This window comes from Sabethes cyaneus, chromosome 2 (genome assembly GCF_943734655.1).
Source record: "Sabethes cyaneus chromosome 2, idSabCyanKW18_F2, whole genome shotgun sequence".
In the NCBI taxonomy this organism is placed as follows: domain Eukaryota; kingdom Metazoa; phylum Arthropoda; class Insecta; order Diptera; family Culicidae; genus Sabethes; species Sabethes cyaneus.
Window position 1 is genome coordinate 209,468,760 of NC_071354.1, and position 18,023 is coordinate 209,486,782.

The following is an 18,023-nucleotide window of genomic DNA, read 5'->3' on the forward strand; positions in this document are numbered from 1 at the left end:
AATCTGGCAGCGAAAAACATTTCTGCCAGACATTCTGCCGTTTTTCTGACCGCCGTCATCCGTGAAAACTAGCAGAAATGCAATATCCCCCGCTTAGGCGCGCCCGGCAGAAATCGAACAAAAATCTGGCAGCGAAAAACCTTTTCTGCCAGACATTCTGCCGGATTTCTGGCCGCCGTCACCCGTGAAAACTAGCAGAAATGCAACAACCGTTTCGGGCAGAAATTTCGCCTAACGGTTTTGTTTTGATTTTTCTGTCCGAGTTCTGTTCGATTTCTGCCAGCCATATCGAACAGAACCGGTGCAGGAACCGGTTCGGCTGATTTTCCTTTTTTATATTATTTTTCATTATTAAAGATAGAATGTCATCATACAAATTACGTTAAACCAAATTTATATTTATTTTTCTAGCTTTTTATTTACATTATTATAAGCACACACACTTAAAGCACATAAATGGCGCACAAAAGAACACCGGTACTGGAAACAATTTTCTGAAAAAAAAGGTCTGGTTATAAATGTATCACACTAAACAAAGCAAACATTTTTGTGATTAGTTATAGATACAGATTGTTTGATTTGTTTAGTGTGGCTATACGAACAAAAACTGAAGTTTGCAGATATAATTTTGTAATTTCCTTACCTAGAATCGGCATGCAATAAACAGGTTAACAATCAAATTATAAGGTTTTGCACGGGCAAGCATAACCTCACTTCTTTGACGTCTATTAGTGGTTTGTTTACATGGACTTGGAACATGGGTTAACATGTTGAAACTGAATATTGCTTAATACCTTAAGGGCCCCCATACACGTACGTACATGTTGGCCGAAAATGTTGGTGAATTCATGTTCATCCAACACGCTCGCTTGTGTGTGAGTGCCACGAACCAAACTGGCAGAAGAAAATGTTCGGCTCGGCGCTCGGTCGGAATGACCCTCCAACATTTTGTTCATTTCCAACCCAACATATGGGAACGTGTATGGGGGCCTTAACGGCAAGTCAGAAAAGCACAAAAACTGCCATTCCGAGTAGTTTGGAGGGCGACACGTTAAACGTTTAACTCCAATTTATGCATGTCGCGTTCGCCTGACAAATAGTAAACAAACCACGAGTGGATGTCAAATGGGTGAATAAAACCCGGTTTTTATTCGAAACCTCTGGCAGAAATCGAACAGAAGTCCAGCATGAAAACCGAGGCGAAATTTCTGCCCGAATCGGATGTGTCATTTCTGCTAGTTTTCACCTATAGGACAGGACGTGCCATCTGGCTTCTTACTCTTCTTTTCATTATGACCGCCATCCCGATTGAATATTCTTTGTACACTCTGCACCACTGTTGCCTGCACATATTGTTTTAAGAATACCTTCGTTTGCCGAAAATCAGCTCCCGAATACGCCACAGTTAATGCGACCAAAATCATGTTTTGCATTTTATTTTGAATATTAAAATTCGTGTACAAACAAAACTAATATATTGTAGTTGCAGTTGAAAACCGTAATAATCGACGTGCGACATTCGGTTTTATTCTTTTTCTGTGTGTCGCAACTACGTCGCATGTGGTGCGCTATGTTCGCACATTGATGCGCTATACAGCGCACCACCTGCGACGTAGTTGCGACACACAGAACAAGAATAAAACCGAATGTCGCACGTCGGTTATTACGGTTTTCAACTGCAACAACAATAAAACCAAGCATGGAACTACAGAATACAAAAGAAATTAAAATTCGGAAATAATAACTTATTGACGTATTCCCACTAATAAGTTTCAGCAACACTGAAAGCGATACCGCGTTATATTTTCCAGTCAACGGTTGCTCGTTACTTTCAGCCAATCAGAAATTGGGTCAATTTTGGGTCAACGCCGCGGTTGACACTTGGCACGTCCTGTCCTAGGTTTTCACGGGTGACGTTTTTCGCTGCCAGATTTTTGTTCGATTTCTGCCGGACGCGCCTAAGCGGGAAACTGCAAAACTGATGACTCCAAGTGGTTAGTCATTCGACACAGCCGTTTTTATGGGCCCTATTCTGTAAGTCACGTCGAGCAACTCGGCTCGACTCAGTCGCTGTCGAGTGTCGAGTGCAAAAAGAACGGGCAGCATAGCGGCTCAATGCAGGGCCAAAACAAAGCTAGCTCAAGCGTCACTTGCCAACCGTTTAGTCACTAGGTTTTTGGCGGTGGACTCAGTCGAGTTACTCGACAAAATCGTATCACATGTGACTTACATAATACCAAAAGTCGAGCAAAGTGACACTCGACGTGACTTACAGAATAGGGCCCTATGTTATGCGACTTGAAATGAGCCGAACCGTGCCGATGCTGTACCGGAAGTGCCAAACTGCAAGATTTGTAAATTCGTTATAATCTGATAGATCTGGCAACCGTGCGAGATGATTTTGACAACTGGCAGTGCTGCCATTTCATATGTAAAATTGAACCGGAGGTGTGCCGCTTGATATCTCTGGACTACCGCGGCACAATGTGCTGAGTGTTCGACCCCTTGGATGAACCACTTTTCTCCTGCCTCAAAGTGTCACATTTGACATAAAGAGAATCGAGCGAAAAATGAAGACGTCGGTCGAGTCGGTTCTGAATGTCAAACTCTGCCGGTGCCATATTGGTTCTGTTCGATTTCTGCCGGGCATTCGACTTTTCGTAGGCGGGTGCATGCCCCCTTCAACCCGAATTTGTTACATAACTTGTGATTGGTCCCCAAAATCCCCCAAAATTTTAAATGATTCCTGCGCCACCTGCTGTAATCGACTTGAAAACGAAAATTTCATGTGTTCATCGGTGAAGTTATTTCCCATCACCGTAAATTTTTGACAGTATTTTATCAGGTTCAGCTATCTGCTAAATGCATCGATGGGATGGTGTTTTGTTTTCTTCTAAATAAATAAATAGAAAATTACATTAAATAAATTGTGTAATTTAACATTTGTGTTCACTTATGTTCCAAGCCAGGCAGTAAGAGTAGGTAACGTTGATTTCGATGTGAAACCGATGAATAAAATTTGCATAGATGTTACATATGATGGAGTAAATTTGGTATACAACATTTACCATCTTATCTTTGGCCAGATTTCCCGTCACTAACGCTGTGATAATTGAGTGTCCATCGGTGTTCTCGTTTGCAATCTACAAGTCCTAACAATCATGCTGGTGCTAGTGCTGGGCGATTTGCACATTCCGCAGAGATGCAGCAGCTTGCCAGCCAAATTCAAAAAGTTGCTGGTCCCGGGAAGAATTCATCATATACTCTGTACGGGCAACCTGTGCAGTAAGGAGTCATTCGATTATCTGAAAACATTGGCCAATGATGTGCACATTGTTCGAGGTGATTTCGACGAAAACATGAACTATCCGGAGCAAAAAGTTGTAACCGTGGGACAATTTCGTGTCGGCTTGACACACGGACACCAGGTCGTTCCCTGGGGAGATCCAGAAGCATTGGCGCTCATCCAGCGGCAGCTTGATGTGGATATTTTGATTTCCGGCCACACGCATAAGTTTGAGGCATACGAGCATGAAAGTAAGTTCTATATCAATCCCGGTTCGGCGACCGGGTCGTACTCGGCACTCGATTCCGCTGTAATTCCGTCTTTCGTGCTAATGGACATTCAGAGCACTACCGTTGTGACGTACGTGTACCAGCTGGTAGGCGATGATGTCAAAGTGGAAAGAATTGAGTATAAGAAAAATTGAATCTTTACAATGTATATAAATAAGAATACCAATGTTATTATACTTTCCTAATAAGTAAAGGAATAAAAATTATGTATCATTATTCAAAACTGTTCTATTGACCATTACAGTACGGTAGACAACATTACTGAAAACGAAAAAGCTTTACTAAATGTTTAATTTAGTCACATAACAGGACATTAAGAAATGTAAAAGCATAGGAGAAAGGAGGAAATTTATGAAAATTTACTTTTACTCTAAATTAATTAGTCATTTCTTTAATTAAAACCTCATAAACCGCCAGTTCTATCTTACAATAAATTTTATGCACGCCAAGATTTACATTTCTACCACATAGAGTGATCAGGTAGATACAATTTGCACTGACTTAAAGGCTCCATTTGATCGCATCGATCACAGAATTTTACTGGCAAAGCTTCATAAGCTGGGTATATATCACCGCTGAGATTTAGCCCCCCCCTAGAAAAATTGACCTGGAATTTTAAATTTAGGAAAAAAAACTGTAGTTAGATAACTCTAAATAATAAAAATTTGAGAGTAATTTTTAATTACGTCACTGTTACAAGATTTTATGCATTAATGTGCATGTAATTTTAATATGCCGACGAAATAAAATGGTCGAAAAATATGCCGGGGGCTATAGCCTCCTCTAGAAATGAGCGCTGGTTCCGCCAATGCTTTCAGTTATAGCAACTCTTCTCCCTACCTCCTCGTGGTGCCACTTGGTAATACAGCCCAGTCCCGGCCCATAAGGCGCTGCCCCAGCCCTCGCATGGTTCTCCCTGTTTCTTAGATCGCCAAGGGATCATTAAAGCGACTACTTCAAATCGGTTCAGATAGCGGCTTGATGGGGGAACCTTTAGAATCAAAATGAGTCTCTTAAACAAATTTACAGCAAATTTACAGGGTGGAGAAGGATACAACTCGAACTCGCTAATTAGGGCGATGGAAAAGAATAGGGATGCACTACCCATTTTTCTATGGACTTGAAGCAGAGCTTGCTCATGCTTCGGAGAACCTTGTGAGCAGCGACCAAAGTGCACAACGACCTCGTGGCGCGTGCAAGAGCGGTGAAGACCGTGAAGGCGTCGAAGTCAATGAAGTCAATACAGACGGATGCCTGCCCGTTGACAGCGTATTGCAACGCGACCCAGGAAGCCACAGAGAGCGCTACCAACAGCGATAAGGCATCCGCTAAGTGTCTGAGACAGTTCCCGGCTGATGGCCCCCTGGTGGACCAAAAAAACGCCTGATCGGTAAAAGCCCTTAGGCTAGCGAGTTGAAGGAGCCAATCGATCGACCTGCGGGAAGCACCATGCCGGGTGGCCTGTGGATCGGGGTCAAGGCCAAGAGGAAAATAAGAGAAAGCTCCGCTAAAAAGAAAGCTTCACCTATAAGCCGACAGGGAGGCGAGCGAAGAAGGACGATGCTCTTATCTTGAAAACCGACGTGTAGGGATGATTCCTCCTCAGAGGAAAAAAAAGAGAAGAGCAAAATTCAAACTGTGCTCAGTCTTCAACGAGATTAGACCAGTAGACCGAGTATCAGTTGTGCTGAATGGTCTAAGGCCGGTGGTTGTGGCGGGCGACTTTAACGCTTGGGCGGTAGAGTGGGGAAGTCGTCGCACAAACCAAAGCTTAATGTAGATCTGACCAACGTCGGCACCACAAGAACCTTCAGTAGGAACAGTGCGGAGTCTATCACCGATATGACTTTCGACAGTTCTGGTCTGATAGGAGACTGGAAGGTGGCCAATGGCTACACTCACAGTGACCATCAGGCGATCCTCAATGGTGTGGGTCAGATAACGAGGCAGCAGACGGCGAGTAGAGCTGACACTCCAACCACCCGTGGGTGGAAGACATCATACTTCGATTCCGAAGTATTTGTGGAAGCGATCCGAAGAGAGTGCGGTGATCGCGGTATGCCCGATCCGAATGCAGATCATTTGGTTGAGGTACTGTCGCGAGCGTGTGACGCTACCATGCCTAGGAAAGGCCGACCTAGGTATAGTAGGTCACCGGCTTACTGGAGGACAGATGAAATGGCGGAACTCCGCGGAGCGTGCTTTCGTGCGAGGAGAACTATGCAAAGAGCTCGTTCGGACGAAGGCAGGGCTGAATGTCGAGTAGCACTTGTTACTGCACGCGCAGCGCTTAAGAATGGGATAAAAGCTAGTAAACGAGCCTGCTTCGAGAGGTTATGCGCTAGTGCCAATGCGAACCGGTGGGGTGATGGTGCCCGCAGAGCGATCGCCAGAGATGCTGGAGCGTATCATCGAGGGCCTCTTTCCACGTCACGAGTCAAGGCCCTGGCCCCAGGCCGCCGAGTCGTCCCACGGCCGACGTTCTAGTATCTCACATAATAGCGTAAGATGGTCGGCCTCCATGCCGAACATCCAAAGTTACGTGGGCGACGGCGGTTTAGAGGTTGGGGAGGAAGCGACGGTTACGAATGAGGAACTCATTGAGATCGCTAAATCCCTAAAGATGAGCAAGGAACCGGGACCAGACGGAATCCGTAATTTGGTCATTAAAGGGGCTATTTTGCAAGCTCCCGAATTATTTGGGGCAGTAATGATTAGATGCCTGGAAGATGTCCACTGCCCGGATAGATGGAAGCGTGTCAAAGTGGAAAGAATTGAGTATAAGAAAAATTGAATCTTTACAATGTATATAAATAAGAATACCAATGTTATTATACTTTCCTAATAAGTAAAGGAATAAAAATTATGTATCATTATTCAAAACTGTTCTATTGACCATTACAGTACGGTAGACAACATTACTGAAAACGAAAAAGCTTTACTAAATGTTTAATTTAGTCACATAACAGGACATTAAGAAGTGTAAAAGCATAGGAGAAAGGATTAAATTTATGAAAATTTACTTTTACTCTAAATTAATTAGTCATTTCTTTAATTAAAACCTCATAAACCGCCAGTTCTATCTTACAATAAATTTTATGCACGCCAAGATTTACATTTCTACCACATAGAGTGATCAGGTAGATACAATTTGCACTGACTTAAAGGCTCCATTTGATCGCATCGATCACAGAATTTTACTGGCAAAGCTTCATAAGCTGGGTATATATCACCGCTGAGATTTAGCCCCCCCCCTAGAAAAATTGACCTGGAATATTAAATTTAGGAAAAAAACTGTAGTTAGATAACTCTAAATAATAAAAATTTGAGAGTAATTTTTAATTACGTCACTGTTACAAGATTTTATGCATTAATGTGCATGTAATTTTAATATGCCGACGAAATAAAATGGTCGAAAAATATGCCGGGGGCTATAGCCTCCTCTAGAAATGAGCGCTGGTTCCGCCAATGCTTTCAGTTATAGCAACTCTTCTCCCTACCTCCTCGTGGTGCCACTTGGTAATACAGCCCTGTCCCGGCCCATAAGGCGCTGCCCCAGCCCTCGCATGGTTCTCCCTGTTGTCCTATTGCCGAAGCCGGAAAAACCTCCGGGTGTCCCCTCGTTATATAGGCCGATCTGTCTGTTCGATACTGCCGGCAAGGTGCTGGAGAGGGTTATCCTTAGCAGACTCGTACAATCTCAGTGTACTGAGGATACAAACGGTCTGTCAAGGAACCAATTCGGCTTCCGAATTCTGCAGTGGATGCCATCTTGTCTGTCCCCAAGATAGCCGAGGTGGCAATCCAGCGAAAGAGGACTGGTATCCGCTATTGCGCAGTTGTCACGCTTGACGTGAGAAATGCGTTTAATAGCGCTATTTGGGACTCCAAAGCCAACTCGCTTCGGAACGTCCAAGTGCCGGTGTCGCTGTACATGATTCTGGAAAATTATTTTCAGAATCGTGTGCTATGCTACAACACGGAGGAGGGTCAGAAGTGCGTTTCAATTACCGCAGGGGTTCCGCAAGGTTCCATACTGAGGGTACAAAAGGTCTGTCAAGTGATACGCACTCGCCACTCTCAAGCACTTGAGACGATAGGTGCTTTCCAGCTTGGCTAGATAGCTTTTGGTACCTAACGCCGATGACCACACCGGCCCGTCATACCTGAGTATGGACTGGACCACGTTGGCTAATAGCCTTCGCTTGTTACCATATACCGCAGAGCTATTAGACATCATACGAGACAATGCCGAAATAGCTGTGGAAGCCTTCTTGGATGCATAGTCGACGTGGCACCCGAACTTGAGCTTGTCGTCGACCATGACTCCAAGGAGTTTAAAGGACCGCGTTGACGAAATAGAGCAGTTCTGACGCTGATATTTGCTTGCTGCACTGACTTGCGGTTGTTCACCACGATAACCTCCGTTCTATGATGCGCTAGCACCAGTTTCCTAGATCGCATCCAATCTTCGACAATGTTGATAGAGTGGGCAGCCATTAACTCAACCTCTCTGATTCACCATAGACTTCCAAGGTGATATCGTCCGCAAAGCCGACAATCACAACCCCTACTGGGAACTTTAGCTTCAACACCTTGTCATACATGACGTTCCACAACACCGGGCCCAGTATGGAACCTTGCGGAACCCCTGCGGTGATTGGAACGCACTTCTGACCCTTCTCCGTGTTGTAGCATAGCACACGATTCTGGAAATTGGACGTTCTGAAGCGAATTGGCTATGGAGTACTAACTAGCGCTATTAAACGCATTTCTCGCGTTGAGCGTAACAACCCTAGCAACAATGTAAGTTTTATTGTATCCTTATGGCGGTTTTCAAGTCCAATTTTGGTCTTAAATACCATCGCAAGAGTGTAATAAAACCCAAATTGTTACTTGGGAATTGCGTAATAGCGGATACCTGTCCTCTTGCGCTGGATTGCCACTTTGGCTGCCTTAGTGACAGACAAGATGGCATCCACCGCAGATTTGCCTTTTCGGAAGCCGAATTGGGAGGTTGGGATACCTTATCCCACTCCCTGAGTTGTCTTTGCAGGTGTCTGATAGTACCGTATCTTCTAAGGGGCTGAGTAGATTTCCCTACTCGATCACCTTTGCAAGAACAGTTTTCCACATTAACTGACAGGATTGATCAGAGTTACATTGGGCGAAGTGTGCACTTCGTGTGCACCTTGAAGACACTCTCGAGTCCCTTGAGACAAAGTGATGGCTTATCCTGCATGCTGTTCAACATCCCTCTTGAGGGGGTGATCCGACGAGCGGTTTTAGAAACGGCAGGCAGGATTTTTCCAAAACCAGGTTCTTAAGGAAGTTTATATCCATTGCTTTGCTTTTTTATACACTGGCAGTTAAGTAGTTAAGCTAGGAGGTGGAACTTGACCGCCTGTTCCTCAGGTGAGGGGTGGCTGAAACAGCGTCTGTCTTGGAGCGAGCGACAGAATATAAAACGCTATTTTTCGCAAACTATACATAAGCTTGCTGGCAGAGCCCTCAGTGGAATGTACGTATCGCGACCCGGATAAGGTAGTATACCGAAACTCCCATATATCATGAACAACGAAAATGGAAACACGGAACGAATTAATCAGTATAGGTCAGGGCAAAAAACAATGAAACGATTGGAAACTTTGGAAAATTGAGCTAAGGATGCTCTTCTTACCCTGAGTTCCCTTGTTAGGTGCCAAAATTCTACCAGTTCTTTGTGCAGAAATACTTATAGAATGCTTATTCTTTCAATTTTTTTTAATTCTTTTTTCCCCCAAGCGAAACGCAAGAAGTCTTTGTGATATGTTCGCCATTATAAAATGAAAACCCCGGGCAATGCATTATTTTAAACTATATTTCATATCGAATAAATTGGTACACTGTGACAAATAGCCAACTAATGATTATTGATAAATTGTTTTGTTTTTTTATCTTGTCCACGATTTTTATCCTTTGTAATCTTATCCATTGTTATTTTTAGTTTAATGTTTCCTTTTTTCTTCTACTATCTGTTGGTTGATTTGTTTTCTTTCTTGTATTTTTTTCTTCATTCGTTTCGTTAAATTATGTTAATTCCTTCTCATTTCTGTTCTGCCCTTGTTTGCTTCTTCCAGCAGGAGTCTCTAAATGGATTACGGTTTTGTTTGTTTGTTTGTTTGTTCGGAGAAGACATAATGCTGAATGCTGCAAGCTTTGCTGTGTTTTTTGCGCATTTGAACGAATAAAATCAGCTAGGCTTGTTCCGTTACGAACTAAAAACAGAAAACCACATTCTCTCTAAATAGGATTTACGAGGCGTTAAAAACATACAATGTATATTATTGAAGGTATAATAAATTAGTTTAGACAAATTTGGGCATGAAGTTAGTTTTTGTTTTATTTTTCTCTAATTGAATTGATTCATTTGGTGGCGCAGTTTATTTGCTATTGTTTTGCTGTCTCTCTTTCGATTCTTTTTTTGCTATCGGTTTTGATCTATTTTGCTTACTTAATGTACTGGTAATGTTAGGTTAATAAATTACAGTAGTGTTTAATTATTTAATAAAAAATTTACAGTTTGAATACAGTCAACAAAAAACTATTGCATCTTGCGTGTAAGAGCGTTTATACATGGGAAGGAAAATATAATCTAGTGATAACAGTTCGTTCCGTAAGTATAACGTGTTTTAGGGGTTAACCATTGTCTGGTCTGCATTTGATTGAAGCCCGTGTGTGGTTTCCGCGGAGCTTGATAGCCTGAAAGTAAAATCACTAACCTAGAGTCCCAAGGCAGAACGGATTTACACAATCCTCTCTGGACGCGAGAACACGAATCAATTACGGGAAGATTGAGGACTGTGTTTTGTAGTTTTCTTTTTCGCTTTTGTTCGGAAACTAGAAGTGCAAAAACTAAGATAAATGCGAGCTGCATTACTGTCCGGAGATGGATTTGATATTGGTTGGTTTGATCGATCGCGAAAATTGCCATCTTTGGCAACCGGCTGGTTCTGTTTCATTTTACAGGTATTTTTTATTATTCCTTTTGTCCTTAATAGGCCCTTGCAGTTTTGTGATGTTTCAGAAATTTAATGCTCAACTTACACTGTACGCATGCCAATTGGTTTGTGTTGAAAAATAGGATAAGTCATTTCAAGAATCCAACAAATAATGTTTCGAGATCATAGTAAGCAATAATGTCAGATCAAGCAACCTGGTTCGATGTTGACTTGACTTGCAGTGAAAGAGTTTCAATTATTTACTGTTTACTTTTGCAAGTTCCGAGTTTTACGTCCTTCTTTCACGGTTTAAGCGATCAACAGTCTGTGGATCAATTGTATCCGTTAAATGAGTCTGCTCGCAAGCATAAAGTGCAATGGATCAAGACGGTACTGATTCACTGTCATTAAGTTTACTTAGTCCTCTGCAATGAATTTATTCTATGTGTGTTTTGGTTTTGGTTTCGTGTTATTATAATACATCAATAGTATGTTTTGCTGCGATAATTTGCTCAGTTTGGGTGAAGACGACAGAAATCAGGCTTCCTGTTGTTGCGTAAGTTCTATTTCTTTTGTTTTTCTCCGGTTTATTTTGCTTTTGTTTTTTTAACTGCTTTCTAGCGTGGGTGCATTGTATCGGTTGCAATATGTGTGGGTAAGTGTAAGCTGTTTGTTGTTGTTTGTTGTTAGTTCGTTAACATCCTTCGTACGAACTTTTTTTTTCTTTCTTTCTGTCATTGGATTTCACAGTGCACACCTAGAAAAATTGATTAGATGACACAACCTCTCACATTGGCAACGAAATTTCCTTCCAACAGAAATAAACAAAAAACTTTCGAGAAAGTCCGCCTTGGTTGGTCCGCCTGCGGCTTTCTCTTCCAACATAAAAGCTAACAACAATTTCCGAAACGGTTAAATTTTGACTTACTTCCAAATTTAAAATTTCTTTTAAAGATATAAACAGTTTATGTTTTTGTCTCCTCGATATTTGATCTCTTTGTTTCGCTATCGGGTTTCTTTGTTCTCCTCTCTGTTCGTTAAAAAGTAATTTATATATTAAATTTCTTCTCATAAAAAGGGGTGGAAGGCACTTTTTCTCTAAATTTTTGTTGCTTCAATTAATTTAAATATATTTTCTTTTACTCTCTTTTTGTTTCTCTTTAAATTTTGCTTCCTTTTGAACACATTGGCCGAAACGTTTACAAATTTTTGTTTGTTCTACTCTAAAAGGTTTGGTTTCTTTTGTTTGCTTGTTTTTCTTTTGTTGTATTTTGCCTAAAATCATTCTTGTTTTGCTTGCCGAAAATGTTACTTTTTCCGAAACGTGTTTGCAAGAATAAATGAGTGTCCTTTGATCCTTCTTACCACCCGCATTTCCACCACCGTTGTTAGCCGAAAAGTGTGTGCATACGATTTCGGTTATGAACAGATGTTTGGTTTTCTCGGATGTTTCGTTCTTCATTAATTTTCTTCATCTTTGAATTGGGGACATAAACTGGTCTCTTTAACGGAAAAAACGAACAATCGAAAATACGTAGCTGTACGTATACGAATAAACGTGTCCGACATTTTGCTAAAATAAAAAAGGTGGCTTAATCTTGTTGCCGCTTGAAAAATACAGTCTAGGCCAAATGCTGTATTTTTTACGATAATTTTGTTTCTCCGTTTGCCTAAAAATGTATTTTGTTTTTCTCTATATAAATTTCACTTATGGAGGTTGTGTTTCCACTTGACAAGAAGGCAATGTATTTCAATACACTTGGTTTGTTTAATTTCTATTAGATTTCTCGCCTCTTTTCTTGTGTTAGTCATACACTTCCGCTTCACGTTGCTGTAGCCGAAGAAGGTTTGCTTTTGTACATGTTTTTCCATACTTAACTTCAAAATTTAATCTTAGTCTCGTTAGGGTTTTTTTGAACATTAAAATGTTAATTTTTATTTTTTTAAGAAGCAGCCGTTTGCAAAATGTAGGAAGAATTTTTCGTTTCGTGGTTGCAAAGTCGCACTTGTTTAACGCAAAAGTTTACATTGTATAAAACAAGATTTGTTTGTAAGAAAAGTAAAGTATTTTTTCTGGTAAAGCATGGATTGTGCGTGAAAAACGATGGCAAAGTTGAAACTAAGTAGAAAATGTGAAATAGTAAAATTTTCTTTAAATTGACGGAGAAAACAAAAAACTTCTTCCTACAATCTGCAACGTAACCCGCTGCGCGTCTGCTTGTGAATTAATACATTTTGTTGGGGGAATGTTCCATCCAATTTTCTCTTAAATTTTTTATTGCACAATTTTTATCAACTCTCACACAGCTTTGTATCATTAGTTTTTTTAGTACGATCTAAAATGGTTATATTCCGGTAGTAAAAAATAAATAAAACTCCCTTGAAGTTCCCTCTTCTACGTTTAGCTTGCCTCTTAATAAAAACATACCCTCTTTTAAGTTAATCATATCACATATTGCAAAAATAACATGTGTGAAATCATCTCTTAAATCAAAGGAAAAAGAGTAAAAGTCATACAGCAAGAGTGTGTAAGGAAACAAAAAGTAATATACAAATTAAACTAAAATTCCCAAAGTTTTCACCTTTCATTCAAAAAAAAAACAGAAAACAAAAACCCCTTTCGCCTCGCCTACCGCCAGACCGCCGCCGGTCACACCTTCATCATAGCCAAATTGGAACTAAACTAAAGCTACGTGATGCGTGACCTAATCGCCGCGGCACTCGGTCATCGGTTCCATCTTGATGGCCGCCCCCGGCCGTGGAGACTCCCTGAAGGGACCGCTGTTGCTGCCACCGCTGCCGGGCATACCACCACCGGCGCCGCCACCGCCGCCTCCGCCACCGCCGCTGCTAGCCCGCGAAGTAGCCACCAGTTCGGCAATGTCCTGATCGTGGAAGAGATGCTCCGGTCGGGGCGGAGAGGACGAGGAAGAATAACCGGCACGGGATGACGATTTGCTGCTGCCATGGTAGGCCGGTGGCATTCCGAGCGGGTGCATGTCGGAGCTCTGGCTGCCGCCCACCGCCAGATTGACGGCCGGTTCCAGGGCCAAACCCATCGGCGAGGCTAGCGGGCTTTCCTCCGTCGGTGGGGTTGTCATGCGGAGATCGTGAGCGGAAGCGGGTGAATTAAGACGAGTTATGCTGAGGCTGCCGCTGTTTAGGTGAGCCAACGGATGATGATGATTGACGTTGGATCCGCTGGATGAGTGATTGTTGTTGCGAGATGATTCAGAACGGTTGATACTGTTGTTGCTGCTGTTGCTGGAGGTGCTTGGATTGTTGCCGTGCGATAGGCCGGCGGGACCATGGTGCTCATGATCCTTGCTGGTGGGTAGACTGGATCCGGCTGGAGATCCTAGACGGGGTATTTGTATTCCACCGCTACCTCCGTTATTACCGTGGCCTTGATTCGGAACGGCAGGTGAGCCAATTTTTGGAACCGGAATACCACTGCTGGACCCGCCAGCATTTCCCGGTGGATGGACGCTTAGGTTAGTGTGATGCGGTGGCAGGTTGAACCCTACCAGATTGGCGGCCGCTTCTGGATGATGTTGAGCAGCAGCGACCATGTTGCACATTTGCTGCCTCACAGCGGCCACTGTTGCAGCTGTCAGTGCATCCTGGGACATCGCTTCGGCACCAGGGGTTGGCAGCTGGCCGTTAGCATTCGGTGCATAGTTCAATGGATTATCTTGAAACGGGAATGGCTGTAAGCAAATACATATGAAAATTATGATCGAGAATCGGCCGTACATTCTAAACTTTATCAATTACCGAATGTCTGCCATACAGGATCGGTTCTTCCTTGATTTCTTTGGCATCGCGAAAGACTACGCTTTTGATTACGCCCTTGATGTGCTCGTCCGGCCAGATACCGAGCAGAATCCGCTGCGGTCGGCCACGACCCTTAGGTCGCAGATCGGTGCCGCCATCGATGGACGGTCCGAGCATGTTGTGGACACGGTTGGCGTACAGCACGAAGGTCGGATAGGGAATGTCGTACTTGCGGGCCGCCTGCGACAGCGATAGGCCCTCCTTTAGCACGCTGAAGATAGCTTCGGCCATCGTTTCCGGACGCCATGATTTCAGCGGACCACGCTCCCGGAAGCGCAGATGATGGATTAGGTTCTGACTGTTCCAGCATTTCTGCCACATCGACTGCAACTGGTACTGGTAACTTTCTGCTGCGAACGATAGAAGAGAGGGAAAAATCTAGTCATATGATGTGTAGAAGTACGAGAATGTAATAAATGTCAGGATGCTTATATGAGGCTCAATGAGGCGTTGAACTTGTGTGTAAAGTTGAATGGAATAATCTGTATAAATTTTATCTAAATAATATTCGATTGTTTCAAGCGCCAGAGTTACCGGAGTTCTCGGTTTGAACACCCAAGGATCATTTTTGTCGTATAGCAGCTTGTTCCGTTGGTTTTAGCTTTAGTTGAACAAGCTACTCTTAAGCAAAAATGTTCGTTGGGCACTTAACCTACTTTTTTAAAACCACTCGTTTGATGCTCTCTCTTTTTGGTCACTACTAAGGAATCTCAAGCAAAGACAGTCCATGGATCCGTTAAGAGATTCAATGTAGTGGAGGGCTCATAACAATCAATGGATGAACAAAGGCCAACGAATATTTTTTTTTGATATTATCACTACGACCACCATTTTAAACTATTGTGAACTCACCCAGGTGTTGTTGTTCCGCACTTCATTATTTTTGCGGTATCGCTATAGAGTGAGCGAACTGCTTATTATCCGTGCTTAAAGTGTCGATGTTTTCAGCACTTTTTTCTTCTACGCTTCTTACTACTTTTCAACCAATCTAGCTCTAGAGTCAGGATGTGCGGAGACTTTCTAGGACCTAGGACCTAGTTCCTAGGTCGTATGACAAGAGGCTTCATTCACACCTCGACCAAGTATCATTCTTAAAACCAGCCCCGGCTAAAGGCTTCATGGTCGGTAAAGCAGAGCTCAGCACAGAGTGAGGGTGTGTATATGTGTATGTATGTGTTCCTTACTACTTTTGCATTACTGATCTCGTTCCTAGAACCAGGAAGTCGAAGAAGTTATAATTTGCCCTTGAACAAGAGGCTTCATTCGCACCTCGAGCAAGTATCATTCTTATAACCAGTCCCGGCTAAAGGCTTCATGGTCGGTAAAGTAGAGCTCAGCACAGAGTGAGGGCGTGTATGTGTGTATGTATGTGTTCCTTACTACTTTTGCAATACTAATCTCGTTCCTAGAATCAGGAAGTCGAAGAAGTTATAATTTGTTCTAGGACAAGAGGCTTCATTCGCACCTCGAGCAAGAGGCTTCATTGTTTGTAAATGCAGCATTTAGTAGGAAGGATGTAGAGGGGCCTGAGAATAAACCCATGCTAGAGTCACTTAACATCGAATGGCCTGATTCTACTCAGATTCGAAATCATGACCACTTGCTTGTCAAGGCAGAATCGGTAACGTTATGGCTACAAGGCCCCCTGGCAAACGGATATATTTGAACGAACTACTTTTAAGAACTATGTTGACAACCATTTCAAGTCATAGTTACTGAGCAAGATGTTCAAATTATGCTGCTGCTGCATAAAAATGTAAACGGAAAGAATAACAGGCGATAAGTTGCCTACTGCAACTCGTAGATTGCGTCAACCTCTCTTCACTGTAGCACAATGTCGAATGCAAAACATCATTTTTATAAGGTGCGCTGTATGTTACGAGCGGCTCTTGAAAGCTTCTAATTCGGATTAGGTGGCTGAACTGAGGAAAGTTTTGTTTCGAACGGTAAAACCAAGATGGCAGCCCCATTATGACACTCGCTAGCGTTCCGCTATCCAATTTCAACGACTATGAACTACAAAGAAAATTGGAACTAAACAACGAAAGGAGGACATGGAATGACAGTTTGTTTACTGCAGCTTTAGCTTTGCTTAATCGCTTAATTTCATGAGTGAACACTGCAGGAGGTCTGTCGAGAAGGTGTACAAAACCTCAATTTTACCAGCGTTGCAACCTTTGAAGAAGTCGTTCAATTTTATCGACATTTTTCGGCGAAATAAATTTAAGTGCCAGTTGAACCAGACGTTTCGAGCTACTACTAGTAATCGTTCACCATCTGCGAACACTAAAACACTGTATTAAGCACATTTACAACAAAACATATTACAAACTCTTAACGCACACTTTTATCATCCACTAGGTTCTACTTGGTTTATCCCAGCAAACCACAATTCGTACATCAATATATGAAAATCATCTCAAATGTCTCTAAACAAAATCTCTTCGTATACAAATCTTTATGAATGCGAATTGTTTACACATAATCTGGAGTACGTATTCGCCTCCAAAATAGCACACATATGCTGGTTTCGTGGTACTGATGCGATTTTTCTAGATATATATATATCAATATTAGTACACCCAATTCTGTTTTTACACGGGGGATGCGTCCCATGTAAAAAAAACCGTGCAAAAATAAACCGTGTTATTTCGAGAAACCGTGTAAAAAAAATCCGTGTTATTTCGAGAAACCGTGCAAAAAAAGTCGTGCAAAAAAAATCCGTGTAAAAAAAATCCGTTCAAAAAAAGAATTGGGTGTACAACTGTTGTTGGTGAATTTTTTTTTTCTCATTTGTTACTTTGATATACATACGAAAATGTTTACTGGGTGACTTAGCTCTTTTATAATTTTGTATGGATGGATATGTCGCAAATGTCCTAAAAAATATGGAGAACGTGCCGCCCAAACCAAAGATTCTGCTAACTGAACTGTTGACTGGCTCTTGACGGTGATTCCACCCAGCTAGCATTTTCATATAAAAGATAAAAATCACCACTACGTACAGATGTACATGCTAATAAGTCGTATTTGATGCGCAAAATTGGCATATCCGTACTATTTTGGAGGCGATATGCGTAATTAGGAATTATTATAAGCGTTACGACTATATAAGTATTTATACACGATAATATCCGATTAAGCGCGACTCGCTTCGTAATGCTATACGATTTTGTGCTGAAAATCGTATGTACCTATGTCATTATCGTTATATACGATAGAAAACCGACTTGAGCCCAATTTATTAAGCTTTAGTTACGATTTCGAATTTGTAAAGAGATATTTACGATAATTTTCGTATATTGATATACGAGTTGGTGCTAGCTGGGCACTGTAAAGCGGAACATCGTTTCCTCCACCTAGTGAGCGTCTGCACTAAGAGCGGCTCACGACAGCGTCTGAATCGGCTCGGACAGTTGAATTAGGCAGGAGATCTGTCGCAACGCAAAGTCAAGAAGGTCAAGAAGGAAGATCCGCGGTGACAAGGCCCAATTTTACCAGAGTGACGTGTACTTTTAACGAGCTGAGAACATGCTTTGTGGTGCTGGATAGAATGAAGGTGTTCGCAAGAAGATGACCCACGATTATTCCAACCCGTGATATCTGGCAAGTATCGCGATGCTTGTGAAC

At 42.3% G+C, this 18,023-nt stretch overlaps 2 protein-coding genes across 5 annotated transcripts in view; one reads left to right on the top strand and one right to left on the bottom strand.

Moving 5' to 3' along the window:
- The first annotated feature begins 2,833 nt into the window (after positions 1 to 2,833).
- Positions 2,834 to 3,809, top strand: LOC128734964 (vacuolar protein sorting-associated protein 29). 2 transcript variants are annotated; one of them, XM_053829385.1, is made up of 2 exons: positions 2,834 to 2,978; positions 3,087 to 3,809. In XM_053829385.1, exon 2 carries the CDS (start codon positions 3,162 to 3,164, stop codon positions 3,708 to 3,710), a length of 549 nt encoding a protein of 182 aa, XP_053685360.1. In that variant the 5' UTR covers positions 2,834 to 2,978; positions 3,087 to 3,161; the 3' UTR covers positions 3,711 to 3,809. The 2 variants fall into 2 exon arrangements, with proteins under 2 accessions (XP_053685360.1, XP_053685359.1); XM_053829384.1 differs by having other exon boundaries at positions 2,836 to 2,982; positions 3,087 to 3,808.
- A 5,609-nt stretch (positions 3,810 to 9,418) lies between these two features.
- Positions 9,419 to 18,023, bottom strand: part of LOC128737551 (protein bric-a-brac 1-like) — a 370,491-nt gene continuing 361,886 nt past the window's right edge. For 2 of the 3 annotated variants that reach the window (XM_053832220.1, XM_053832218.1), the window contains 2 exons: positions 14,334 to 14,743; positions 9,419 to 14,266 (listed from right to left, as the gene is read on the bottom strand). In XM_053832220.1, coding sequence (XP_053688195.1) covers positions 13,262 to 14,266; positions 14,334 to 14,743 — 1,415 coding nt within the window. In that variant the 3' untranslated portion in view covers positions 9,419 to 13,261. The remainder of the gene's footprint in view (positions 14,267 to 14,333; positions 14,744 to 18,023) is intronic. The other variant, XM_053832219.1, reaches the window with a different exon arrangement.

Coding starts and splice junctions, on each gene's coding strand:
- LOC128734964 (XM_053829385.1), top strand. CDS start 3,162: ATGCTGGTGCTAGTGCTGGGCGATTTGCACATTCCGCAGAGATGCAGC.